Genomic DNA, 14,717 nt, shown 5'->3' on the forward strand with positions numbered 1-14,717 from the left:
CTGTACTAATACAACCCCCAAGTGGGCACTGGCTACCCTATGGCTTACAATCCCAAACCTGGAACCTTGCACACAGCCACTATACCTACCAACCAGTGACACACATATTTACACTTCTAGGAAACCTGGACTCTCTCTTATAAAACATCACCAAAGACTGCATTACTACTCTACCCTATCTTGCAACCCTGATAACAAGTAATGATGGCTTATCTAACTGTACGGCCAGAGAAAAACCCTCAGATAGCAAGGTCTAGTCGTCAACGTATCCGCCTCCCCTCATGTCAGGATGGCGTCCACCTCTCTTGCCTCATCGCCCCTTAACACTTTCGCTCGGCGACAACTTTGCATTGCGTTGTCCGTTTAGTAGACGGACTTCCGGTGACAATGCTCTACATTGTGGTGTGTCTTTTAATACTAAGTTCATAAGATGCTGGAAAGTTGTTGGGGCATTTTTCAGCCCAAAAGGTATTACAGTGAATTCATACAACCTATCTGCAGTTATAAATGCACTCATCTCCCGTGCTCTTGGTGTTAAAGGAATTTGCCCATACCTTTTTGACAGATCTAGTTTTGTTGCAAACTTGGCTTTACCAACACTGTCTATGCAATCATCTACTCCAGGTATTGGAAAGTTATCATCAACAGTCATTACATTTAGCTTACGGTAGTCAATAACCAACCTGTGAGTTCCATCCTTCTTTGGAACCAAAATACAAGGACTACAACTGCTGCTGTTAGGTCTCACCAATCATTGTTGAAGCATGTAGTCAACTTTTTTCCGGATGAGATTCAACTTGGTAGGGTTGACTCTATATGGGTGTGACTTGACTGGTTGGTTGTCTGTCACCTCGATGTCATGGTGAATAACTGTAGTTTGGATGTGAATATCGCCAAACATGTCTGCATGAGAAGTCAGCAACTGCTCCAAGTTCTGTTTCTGCTCTGATGACAAATGTTCCAACTTCTTGACATTAGCCAACCACTTCCCATTGCTAAAATAAGGTACATTATCAAAATCACATTACCCATTATTCTCATCTACATGGGTTACACTAAGCACCTGGTTGGTATTGGTAGTTCCCTTCTGTGTTAGTTTCATTTTATTTATGTGTACACTATTTCCTTTCTCTTGAGATCAGGTGTCTGGATTACATAATTGGTGGGCTTGAGTTTCTTTATCACTGTATAAGGACCTTGGAACCTATGCAACAATGTTGGTCCCTTTCATGCCATTAGTACCACCACTTTATCACCTGCCTTAAAATGTCGTTGCTTTGTCTTTTTATCATATTGCGCCTTCATTTTTCCTTGAGCTTCTTTAAGTTGAATTAAGGCTTTAGCCCTGTTTTTGTTTAACTTGTCTTGTAATTTATCAATACAGTTTGACTGCACAACACTTTTGGGACTTCCGACTAACTTATCTCTTAAGATGGTTAGTGGACTTCTCACATCATGGCTAAAAACTATTGAGTTAGGTGAACACCCAAGGGACTCCTGATAAGTATCCCCTCAGTGCCATGAGCATCAGTGGAAGATCATCATCTCAGTCTCTGCCAGTTTCCATGAACTAGTTCTCAGCATTTGTTTAACCACCGTGCTGTGTCGAGTTTATTGTGAAATTCCCCCGGTGCGCATGAAATCAAGTGTTCCCAAAAAATTATTTTTTCTTTTTAAAATAATAAATTACCTTCCCTGAACACGTGTATATAAAAAATAATGTCAAATTCCACTTTGGCCGTGAGGAGGGGGACAAGGTGCGCTGTGACGTAATCATGGGCTGGTCGCTGGTGCGTGACTCGCCCAGACACGGTCGCGCGTGCCATTCAAGACCCGCCAGTTGCCACAATTATATTTACAAATATTATTTCTATGTATTTTCAATGCTTTCTAATGTTTTTTCATATCGTATCAGATGTATATATGTGTCCTGACAATGTATATAAAGTATAACGTCCATAATGTTCCATGGAACTGTGATATACATGTGTCACTAAAGTGTCCTCAATAAAGGTTTATTGTTGCAATGTTACTTGTTTTACTTTCACTAATAATACATTATATACAGTTTCACACACTATTTACAAAGTAACACATAGTATTACACTCTTAGTACTTAGCAAGAGAGTGATATTCAAAGAAGCAGTCCATGAGACACAACGGGACTTTGCACTCAACACATATGGTACACACAGATTTTCGCTTCCTTGGTTTTCGTTCTGAGTGCTTGCAAATAATGCAGTAACGTATGCCTTTGGCCTAAATTCCTGTAGGTGGTAGGTAGGCAGGCTTGTGAATTGCAAAAGCCCCTTTACCAGCCAGTCTGTTGGAAACTAAATGCGCTCTGGTCGACGAGTGTTTAGTCAAGGGAGCTTGACTAAACACTCTAATTGAAGTTTTTTTGCCCATTTTCATCATAAACATGTTGAAACAGTTGGGGCACTGTTACGTCCACAAGATGAAAGAAGAATTTCCTTGTCCACTTTACAGTTCTGCGGACACACTCAACAGCACCAACCATCATGTCACATTTATCTACAAGTCTCATATTTATATTGTAGTCAATGATACAATCTGGCTTGAACAATGATCCATCACCTCGATACCTCACTTTGCCACTGTCAAGCATTTCACCAGTGTGAATAGTTGTCAACATATTAACTTCACGTTTGTCTTTCCAACACACTTCTAATATTTTGTCACATTTTCTAAGTTCACAATCACCTACACCAATATTATTGTCAAAACCTGGCATTTCTCTCCTATTTGTCTTTACAGTGCCACACACTCCCATGTTATGTTCAAGGAAGAACTTTGTTAGCAAGGGGCTCGTATAATAATTGTCAGTGTACAGAATGTGCCCCTTGTTCAGCAATGGTTCCATTAGCGTCTTCACTACACTGCCAGAAAAACCCGAGAGGATCCTCTGAGGGTATGTCTACATCTGTACTAGAATATAATATCATATCGATCACCATTCCGGTTTCACAGTCGCACAGTACAAAAAATTTGAGGCCAAAGCGGTGCCATTTCGATGGGATGTATTGTTTGAAGAGAAGACGTCCCTTGAAAAGAACTAGGGATTCATCAATGACAACATTCTGTCCAGGTACAAAGTAATGACGAAATTTCCCACTGAGATCATTGATCACTTTTTGCACTCTCCAAAGTCGATCATTTCTATCAAAATTTTCAAGGTTTTCAAAGTGCAGGCACCGTAGTAGTAGCAGGAACCTGTCTCGTGACATGTATTTGTTGAACACAGGTGATGAAACAGCAGCTTTGCAGCTTCTTTGTTCCAATAATCCTGTATGACTTGCTTCTCCGAGTGTTTTTGGAGCATACATAGAGCAAACAACACATACAGCTCAACCACAGTGGTGTCCTTCCAACGTATCATACGTGAAGCCTGTAATATTCCAGCTTCAATAAGTTGCCCAGCATATCTGTTGGTTTCGGCAACCAGATGTTGCATGAACTGCTCATCAAAATATGCACAAAAATATTCCATTTCCGTCATGTCTTCACCTGTGTACGGGAACATGGGTGCAACCCCCCATGCCCTCCCACATCACTATCATCAAATTTAGGTTTTTGTAGTACAAAAATGTCACAGTCCTCCCACACAAATTCAGCCATTCTCCTTTTAGCATCTCCACGAGCAACTCCACTACGGGTGCGTTTTCTGGCACTAAATCTCCTTTGGGGAAGAGTTGGAGGTCTTCTACCTTGTCTACTAGTAGGGCGATCAGGGAAAGTAGATGTAGAGGCAACACTGTCGTCAGTGTCGTCGAGAGGGAATACATGGCGGCGCTTGGCAGGGGCGACCTGCTGAGACAGCAGATCTGCGCCTGGTAACACCACGACAATGGCAGCTGCTAGCCCTTGCCTCATCTATGCTACTTGTATCAGTAGCAGCGTTACTAAACCCAGAAAATTACTCAACAGTATCACTTTCGTCAAAAATGAGAGATGGAGGTGGTGGTGGTGAGGATAATTCTGGCAAGAGCAATGACCTGTGACGCTTCACTGTGCGTGCAGCTCGCCCTGAATGATACGCGCTCACTGTATCGTCTTCATCTGTATCTATTTCACTTCCACTAGACCCCTGAGTTAAGTCTCTATCAATCCTTAGGTCATCAATATAATATTCCATTTCATCCTCAAACAATAAACTGTTTATCTCCCCTGGAGAAGGCGGTTTTGCAACAGCGCGTCCCACAGGTGACTGGGAGCTAGAGGCGCGTGTGTCAGCCATGGTTGCTCGATCAAAACTAAGGCTACCCTCGGGCCTGGGGCATTCTGGGATTTCTTTTCAAAATGGCCGCTCCCTCACTGACGGCCTCAGGCATCCATCTCGTACACAACCAACCGCGCGCGTTTCGAATGGGTACCAAAAAATAAAAAAGAGTTTTCTCGGTTGGCGCAGTTTCCCGCCGACCGAGAAAACTCGGCTGGCACAGTTAAGTGGTTAAGAGTTTGGTGTATCCTTTCCAAAGCACCTTGGCTCTCAGGATGGTAAGTTGTGGATGTCTTATGGAGGATGTCAAACTCCCCACAAAACTGCTGAAAACCTTTGGAAGTGAAATTGGCCCCTTATGTCTGCATTACTTTTGGTAAACCAAAAATAGTACAAAATTTCATAATGTGCCTTACTACTACTTTTGTTGTAGCATTCCTCACAGGGAATGCCTCAGGAAAACGTGTAGTTTGACACATTATGGTGATGATATACATATTACCACTCTTGGTTCTAGGCAATGGGCCTACTACATCAACTATAATATGGGTAAAGGGTTCTTCAGCCACTACAATTGGCTGTAAAGGGGCTTTTGGTATTACCTGATTTGGTTTACCATTTTTTACACATACAGAACACCACAATGAAAGCAGAAAGGGCACAAGAAAAAAGGGCTTGAAAGGGCTTGCAGAAAGGGCGCAAGAAGAAAAACCTGATGTAATAGGACTAACAGAAACAAAATTGTCAGGAGTCATAACAGATGCTGTGTTTCCAAAGGACTACTATATAGTAAGGAAAGAGAGGGAAGGGAGAGGAGGTGGAGGAGTGGCCCTGCTGATAAGGAAGGACCTGAGTTTTGATGAGATGGAAATTCCGGGCTGTGACGGATTCAGAGATTACATAACAAGAACTATAACAATGGGTGGACCTAAGATAATAGTGGCAGTCATTTACAACCCTCCCCTAAATGACAGAAGACCTAGACAGGAATTTGATAGGAACAACATGGCAACCATTAATATAATAGAGAGAGCAGCTTCAATTGAATGCAGGAATGGCTCAAGACTCTTAATCATGGGCAATTTCAACCATGGAAAGATAGACTGGGAGAATGGGGACGCACATGGAGGTGCAGATACGTGGAGAGCTAAACTCTTGGAAGTGGCAACAAGGAATTTTCTGAGCCAGCATGTCAAGGAACCCACAAGAGTGAGAGGCAATGATGAACCAGCTATAGACTCGACTTGATATTCACCCTGAATGAGTCAGAAATAAGGGAAGTCAAAGTTGAAGCCCCCATAGGAATGAGTGACCACAGTGTACTGACCTTTGAGTGCTTGGTGGAGGTAGGGATAACCTATCAAAGGATGGAATCGGAGAGAAAAAGGCTGAATTACCGAAGAGGAAAATATGACGAGATGAGGAACTTCCTCGGGAATACCATGGGAAACAGAACTTAGAGACAGGAATGTGCAGGTCATGATGGATTTTGTCACCCAGAAGTGCCAGGAAGCTGCAGATAGGTTTATCCCCATCCAAAAGGAGAAAAACGAAAAAAAACAGAAAAACCCATGGTTCAACCAGGAATTTTTTTTTTTTTTTTTTTTTTTTGAGATATATACAAGAGTTGTTACATTCTTGTACAGCCACTAGTACGCGTAGCGTTTCGGGCAAGTCCCTGGAATACGATCCCCTGCCGCGAAGAATCGTTTTTTCATCCAAGTACACATTTTACTGTTGCGTTAAACAGAGGCTACAGTTAAGGAATTGCGCCCAGTAAATCCTCCCCGGCCAGGATACGAACCCATGACATAGCGCTCGCGGAACGCCAGGCGAGTGTCTTACCACTACACCACGGAGACTGCCATTCAAGGTAGTGAATTCAAGGTAGAATTCAAGGTAGCGAAGCAGCTGAGTAAAAGAACATGGAGAAACTACAGAAATAACAGAACACCAGAGAGCAGGGAGAGATACCAGAGGGCCAGAAATGAGTACCTCAGAGTGAGGAGGGAAGCAGAGAGACAGTTTGAAAATGACATCGCGAGTAAAGCCAAGACCCAACCATAGCTGCTCCACAGCCACATCAGGAGGAAAACAGCAGTGAAGGAACAAGTGATGAAGCTGCGAAAAGGGGAGAACAGATATACAGAGAATGACAAGGAGGTGTGTGAAGAACTCAACAAGAGATTCCAGGAGGTCTTCACAATAGAACAAGGAGAAGCCCCTGCACTAAATGAGGAGGGGGGCAAACCAAGCAACCTTGGAGGAATTTGAACTCACCAGTGATGAGGTCAAAAGGTGTCTGCTGGAGCTGGATGTGACAAAGGCTGTTGGGCCTGACAGAATCTCACCATGGATACTAAAGGAAGGCGCAGAAGCACTAAATGTGCCACTCTCTATGGTGTATAACAAGTCACTGGAAACAGGAGACATACCAGAAAGTTGGAAGACAGCTAACGTGGTCCCAATATACAAGAAGGGTGACAGGCAAGAAGCACTGAACTACAGGCCAGTTTCCTTAACTTGTATACCATGCAAGGTGACGAAGAAGATCGTGAGGAAAAGGCTCGTAGAGCATCTGGAGGGAAATAACTTTGTAACGCACCACCAACATGGGTTCAGGGATGGTAAATCGTGTGTTACGAACCCGGATCCAACGTCCGAGCCTGGAGCAGTGACAACCACGCCATCTGTGGGTCAGCTCCCGAAACCCCCGCCAAACGGACGACGACACCTGGTGAGGACAGCGTGTACTGGCCTCGAGGACCAGTTTCCAGTCTGGTTCAGCACTCTACACCGCCGCTCCTGACCTCTGGTGAGGTGGTGCTCCGACGACAGCGCCATCTATGGACTGGATACGTCAGGTGTTTGTGTCTGAGCCCGTAAGTGTGGTGTTTTAGTGTCCCGGTTATTGATGACGTGTCTGCTTACAGAGCCGACCTGGGACCACTGTGATGGAAGTGGAGGCAGTCTACCCGAGGCAGCCAGTCTCCATACTGTGAAGTTTGCTGCAGCTGTTGTGACGTCGTCCCCCCGGAAGAACACTGTGGTGTGTTAGCCTGCCATTGGAGTGGCAGTGAAAGGATTTACCCGGGACCGACTGTTGGAGACGATCATCCACTGGGGTATTGAGGACAGGAGGGTGATTTGTGATATCACACGAGACTCCTGTCTAGGGCGTACCCCTTATATCGTTCGTGGAGTGGCCGTACCAGCCTTGGTGGCTCAGTACCTGCCAGCAGACCAGCTGGACGTGTGGTTGACGGCCTCCACGACGGTGCCCCCAGTGGACCTGCGTTTTGGCTGACCTGTGGTCCGGGTAGGCTCGGCATTCTCAGAGGACACGTCGTGAGGCCACGAAGAAAGCACCAAGGACTCAGCACCAAGTGGTGTGGCACCAGCGTCTTCAGCAGAAGACCACGATGAAGGATTAATCCCCTTGTATAGTGTTAATACCCTCCCCCTGTGCACGTTTGATTTTTATATATTTAATAGGTGATGGTAATAATTATAATATTAAGTTCTTGGCTTTCTTTCCCTACTCCCTTTAAGTTAATTACGTCACGGATCTCATCCCTTGATAGCCAATACTGGCTTGGGAACGGATACATATATCTTCCTCTAACAACATCAGAGTAAGGACCCCGTTGCGTCCCGAGAGGGCCGTAACATAATTGGCATCCCCAGCGGGATTCGTCCCCTTGTTAAGTATGTTTGACAGGGGTGGTGAAGTGGCGTAATCCCTGTAAATAATTCCCCCTGTGTGTGACGATTGTGAAGTTATACGTCCTGTGCGGTGCTCAAGAGTGACTAAGTGCGATATTGTGCAGTGCGGTGCTCGCTGTGATTAAGCGATTAAGTGCAATATTGACTAGTGCGGTGCTCAGTGATTCAGTGCAATATTGTAGAGCGAAGTGTTCGCTTGGATTCAGTGCAATATTGGGTAGTGCGGTGCCCGAAGTGATTACGTGCAATATTGGCAAGTGCAGTGTTTGGTGTGATAAAGTGCAATATTGGCGTAGAACAGTGCTCGGTGTGTTAAGTGCTAGTAGAGTATTCCATCTGTGACAATGGCAGAAAAAGCTACTATCGATGATCTGGACGATGTTCAGGCTTTTCTGAACAGAGTGGACTGTCTTGCCAGATTAAAGTATCTGAGCAAACCGGAACTTGTACTAGTGAGCGCCTACCTGGAGATAAAGATCCGTGCCAGTGATTCCCGTGTGGAGATCTTGTCCAAGGTTCACCGGCACCTGAAGGCTGAAGAGAAACAGGAAGGCGAGACTCCTAGTACAAGGGAAGGTGAGGAAATAGCTCCCACGGAAAAGGAAGATAAGGGCAGCGACGTTGACAGTGATGCAGGTGAGCTTTATATCAGCTTCCTAACAGTCAAGATGCGTGCCCTAGAAATAAATCGTGAAATAGAATGGAAGAAATTAGAGATGGAACGAGACTTAAAAGAAAAGGAATTGGCGATGAGGCGTTTAGAATTAGAAAGAGAAGAGAAACGAGAGAGAGAAGAGAGAGAAAGAGAAGAAAGAAGAGAAGAACGAGAAAGAGAAGAGAAACAGCGAGAGAGAGAAGAAAAAGAAAGACAGAGACAACATGAACTAGAAGTATTAAGATTAGGCGCTGGACAGAGACAAACTGGAGTAAGCGGTTTCGATCCGGTAAGGAATATCAAAATGGTCCCCAAATTCAACGAGAGAGAAGTTTCGTAGTTCTTCGCAGCCTTCGAGAAAGTCGCTGCCTCTTTGGAGTGGCCAAGGGAGAATTGGGCCATCATGATACAGTCAGTCCTGACTGGGAAGGCCCAAATCGCCTACTCTACGTTATCCCTTGACGACTCCGGCGATTACGATATGGTGAAGAAAGTGGTGCTCATGGCGTACCAATTGGTACCTGAGGCATATAGGCAAAAGTTCAGAAACCTGAAGAAGACCTCAGAGCACACTTTCACCGAATTCGCCACCATCAAGGAGCGACTTTTTCAAGAATGGTGTGCCTCTCGGAAGGTGGAGACCAAGGCAGACCTCGAGCAGCTGATTCTGCTCGAGGACTTCAAGGATTGTTTATCTGGAGACCTCAAAACGTACTTAGAGGAACAGCAGGTGGAGACCTTGAGTGCAGCAGCCACCATGGCTGAAGAGTATATCCTGACTCATAGGCCGTCTGCTAAGTACGTCCCGAGGAATTACCAGCGCCGGTTTGACAGACCTCAGGACGATGAAGAGACTCCCGTCCCACGAAGCGCTAACAAGACGCCCCCAAGTAGCCCCCGAAGAACAAGTCCTAGTAGTCCGAAACACCGGAGTCCAAGGAGGAACATGGTGTGCTGGACTTGTGGGCAGAAGGGGCACATAGCTGCTAGGTGCCGAGGCAGAAGAGGTGGCAGCGCACGAAGGGAGGTGATGTTGATGAGCTGTGGAACATCACCAGCAGGAAGCCAGTCGACGACGACGCAGGAAGAACCCAGATTGTTTTCCCCTCACACTTCAGGTGGGTATGTATCGAGTGATCATACTGGTAGATCGGTTGTAGTGCTCAGAGATAGTGGAGCAGCCCAGTCCCTGATCGTGAAGAGCTCGTTACCCGAGGGAGTAAGCATTGACGGGAGACAGCAGGTTGTCCTGGTTGGGTTTCCTAGGACGCAGTATATCGCCCCCTTAGTGTCAGTACATCTCGACTCGCCTTATTTCAGCGGCACATGTGCGTTGGCAGTAGTCGATACCCTCCCTGTGGCTGGGATTGACGTGGTACTAGCCAACGACTTGGTGACCGATTGGAGCACCAATCATCCCAAGGTTGCGGATGAGTCTACCGGAACAGCACGGTCTGAGGTAACAGGCAATGGTAATGTCCAGGTAAAGACAGACCCGGATTTGAACATGTCTAATTTGTCCTCTCCCCCGCAGATCGACAGTTATCTAGCAGTGTCTCCTGATTCTTCTCTTAGGTTAGGAATTGTCTCCAAAGAATTCTCAAAGAATTACTCATTATTGCTAACTAAGATAATTAGACGAGCCAAAACTAATTACTACGAAGATAAATTTACTCAAATAAAGAGCAACATTAAACAAACTTGGAGCACAATTTCACAAATATTGGGATCAAAGAAATCTTTAAATAACAAACCGACTCTCCTGTCTAATAACGATGGTCAGCTTTCAGCCTCTGATTCTGCTATTGAGTTCAATAGGTTCTTCTCTTCCATTGGTTCATCCCTTGCAAATGATATTCCATCTTCCAGTACTGACATTAAGGACTATCTTACAGGTAACTATCCACAGTCTCTGTACCTAAAGCCTATTAACTCCACTGACGTCAATGAGATAATCCTTTCCCTTAAAACCAAGTCTGGTGCCCTTGAGGAGATACCAACTTTAATTTACAAAAAAGCCTCCAGATCTTTAGCCCCTGCTATTGCTTTGCTTTTCAACAAGTCACTTGAACTCCAAACCTTTCCAGATATTCTAAAAAAAGCGAGAGTAACGCCTGTCCACAAATGTGGTGACCCCTCAGATGTTAACAACTACAGACCTATATCAATCCTGCCAAACTTGTCAAAAATTTTTGAAAAACTTATATACAAGCAGCTTTACTCATATCTAGCCAAACTCAATATACTTAGCCCTTGCCAATATGGCTTCAGACCCAAAAAAAGCACTAACGATGCACTTATTAGTATGCTTAACTCGATTCATACAGCCCTTGATAAAAAGGAGCTCCCTGTTGGGTTATTTGTGGACCTGCGGAAAGCTTTTGATACTGTCAACCACCATAACCTTCTTCTTAAATTACATCATTATGGAGTCAGAGGACACTCCCTACAATACCTCGAGTCCTACCTTACTGACAGGCTCCAATATGTTTCTGTGAATAATACAATTTCTCCCACCCTACCCATCAACATTGGTGTTCCTCAGGGCAGCATACTTGGCCCTCTCCTCTTTCTCATCTACATTAATGACCTTCCAAATGCCTCCCAACACCTCAAACCAATTCTATTTGCTGACGACACAACCTTCATTTACTCCAGTCCTGACCCTCTTGCTCTAAATGCCACAGTAAATACTGAGCTAAATAAAGTCCATCTTTGGCTAACTGCCAACAAACTCACCCTTAACATTGACAAAACCTTCTATATTCTGTTTGGCAATAAATCCTCCAGTCTTATAAATCTCAAAATAAACAATACCCAAATTTGTAACAAATTAGATGGCAAATTCCTTGGCATTCTCATTGACCACAAACTGAATTTCCAGGGACACATTCTAAATATATCAAAAAAAGTTTCAAAAACTGTGGGCATTCTTTCTAAGATCAGATATTATGTACCACGCCCTGCTCTGGTGACTCTCTATTACTCCCTTATCTATCCTTATCTCAACTATGGTATTTGTGCTTGGGGTTCTACTACCCAAAATCACTTACGTCCTCTAATTACCCAACACAAAGCCGCTATTAGAACAATATCCAACTCTGGCCCCAGACATCACTCGGTACCCCTACTCAAATCTCTTAATATGTTAGATATTAAGTCACTGCACATTCTCTCATGTGTATTATACATATATAAAACGCTAAACTATAATGCCAATCCTGATCTTAAAAGCTTCATAGAAGGTTGTAACAGAACCCATGAGCACCACACCAGAAATAAATACAGTTTTGATATTCCTAGAGTACGTCTTAATCAAACTAGAAATGCTCTGCAAATCAAGGGGCCCAGAATGTGGAATGACCTTCCCAACCATGTTAAAGACTGTACCTCTCTCAACCAGTTTAAGATAAAAACTAAACACTACCTAATAAATTCCCTGTAATCTACCTCACTCCTCTATTGTCATCCCATGTCTGTTATTTTCTTTTTTTTTTTTTTCTTTTTTTTAATCAACACTGTTTGTCAACCTATTGTACTTGTGCTGCTTTTTCAGTCATGTTCCCCCTTTTTTATCTTTATTTGTATTTGTTCTCAACATCTTTTATTCTTTATGCTCAATTAGTATTAAGTTCTAGATATTAATGTTTTTCTTGCCCGAAACGCATTGCGTAATAGTGGCTTTAGGCATTGTATGTACTAGCTCTATCTATATATCAATCCATTAATTTAACATCACTTGTATGTATATACCTTACCTGAATAAACATCTGAATCTGAATCTGAATCTGAATCTGAATCTTGACAAGGAACATGAGGTTACGATGGCAGGAGTACCTGAGCTAGAAGAGAGGCCTTGTGTGCAGACACCCACGGATACCAACGAGTCTGGAGCGAAGGCTGAGGTGTGCTTGCGGTACGGCAAGTTACAGCGTGTAGTGGACCAGCCAGAGATTCTCCAGACGTCAGAGGTATGTGAGGTGTGTTCAAAAGGTCTAGAGCCCCCTTCTGTCCAAGCCAGGCTAGTGGATGGTGCCGTCTATGGACATGACAAGCTCAGGAAACTTATCCCTCGACTTACCAAATGTTTCCTATCGGTATTTTTTGTTCTCCTATGTGTTCTCTGTGTTCTCAGTAAGGATCAGTGGACGACCCGAAGGATGATGGCTCCCGTGAACATCGAGAAGAGGTCCCTGGGATTAGAGATTTGCACTGCAAGTGTTGCAGTTGAAGAAGGGACCTGGAAGCTGATAGTAGATACAGGAGGTACGACAGATGATAAAATGAGTGACTGTTTCCGGCAGGTTGACACCCCCCGTGTGATTGCTGAGCCTCAACACAGCGTTATGCGGAACGTTGGTCGACCTGACGGTGACAGAGCGAATGCCACCTGCGACGTACGAACAGCCCCGTTGGGACTAGGTGTGGACCTAGTAGAGCATGCTGTAAGTACTGTTTTACCCGCTGTCGCTATCACTCTGAATTATCAGACCCCTGTATTCCAGGTTCCTGTCTCCCTGAAGGACCATCGGACCGGCACCAGAAATGCCGTCTGTGGTCAGCCATCATCGGTGCCACGACATAAGGAAGTGTCGAGTCACCCCAGATCGTGTCGAAACCAATCCGTACTAGAGAGATGTGAGATGATGCCCCTATTTGCCATCGCAGAGGAGGTGTGGAAGATTACGTCAGGCAGGTCATCGCCTGCCATTTTCAAGCTCCCTTTGTGCCAGGGTTTCTCAGTAGAAAAGTTCTGTGGACAAGACAGCTTCATCACTCCAGCTCATAGTATAAGTAAGTCCATTTGGAGTGGTGTCGCCGTACTAATCCCAGTTCAGCTTCATCATACTCCTGCAGAATATGCTGACATGCTCCTAGCTCAATGGTCTAGTGTCTCACAAATTTCTTCCTTACCCCCAGATATACAGATTCAGATTCAGATGTTTATTCAGGTAAGGTATATACATACAAGTGATGTTACATTAATGGATTGATATATAGATAGAGCTAGTACATACAATGCCTAAAGCCACTATTACGCAATGCGTTTCGGGCAAACATATACAGCAGCATTTAAGACATACCAACATTAACAGAAACTTTAATATTGAAATAGCACGCTCCTCACCAGATTTAACGGATCAGTTTCCTATAACCCCCTTTGAATTAACATCAGCATTAGGAAAACCTAAGCAAACTGCCCCTGGTGAGGATGGTATAACTTATAACATCTTGAGCTTACTGAATGATGTCCCTAGCCACCCTCTGCTTGACCTCTATCAAATGAGTCTCTCACAAGGTATCTTGCCAAAGAAATGGACACAAAGTCTCATAATACCAATTCCTAAACCTAACTCTCAAAAATTCAGACCCATTTCCCTTACATCTTGCATGTGTAAAGTCTTGGAGAGAATTGTTCTCAATCGTGTCATGTTTCAGGTCAAAGAAAAACTGGCCCCAAACCTATATGGGTTCATGCCCAAGTGTAGCACACAAACATGCTTTGCTGAATATTTTGTAAACTCCCAGGATGGGACACAGGCAGCCTTTATTGACCTAAAGTCAGCTTTCGATGTAGCGAATGGCGAAATAATATTAGAGCAACTTGCTGAATTTGGAATCAAAGGTAATCTTCTGAGTTGGATAAAGAGCTACCTATCCAACAGGCGTGCTAGTGTCCTATTTAAAGGAGTTAAAAGTACAAGAACAGATGCATTCGAACTAGGCACACCTCAAGGCGGTGTCCTAAGCCCTATGCTCTTCAATATACTTATGCACAAACTTATCCATGACATACCTGTACAACCTACGGAAACAGTTATATGTTATGCTGATGATATTTGTATTATGGCACACAGTAAACCAAGGCTACAAATGTTACTTGATGCATTCTCCAAGAAAGTAGTAGAATGTGGCCTCATAATCTCTGTTGATAAAACAAGGGTTCTTATTCCCCATTCTCTTCATGCTAACTATACTATTAATGGAGTGCCCGTGGAGACTTGTGAGTCTTATAAATATCTTGGAGTCGAGGTTAATGATACAAATCTCATCAGCAACCTGCGTAAAAAACTTGTTGAGCGTCTTAAACCTCTC

General features: G+C 44.1%; 1 protein-coding gene across 1 annotated transcript; it reads right to left on the reverse strand.

Annotated features, from left to right (window-relative positions):
- Window positions 1-2,386: 2,386 nt before the first annotated feature.
- Window positions 2,387-2,794, reverse strand: LOC138364447 (piggyBac transposable element-derived protein 4-like). Its single transcript, XM_069324082.1, has one exon. The coding sequence runs from the start codon at window positions 2,792-2,794 to the stop codon at window positions 2,387-2,389; it is 408 nt and encodes a 135-aa protein (XP_069180183.1).
- Between the last annotated feature and the right edge of the window lie 11,923 nt (window positions 2,795-14,717).

Source organism: Procambarus clarkii, chromosome 13, assembly GCF_040958095.1.
Source record: "Procambarus clarkii isolate CNS0578487 chromosome 13, FALCON_Pclarkii_2.0, whole genome shotgun sequence".
NCBI lineage: Eukaryota > Metazoa > Arthropoda > Malacostraca > Decapoda > Cambaridae > Procambarus > Procambarus clarkii.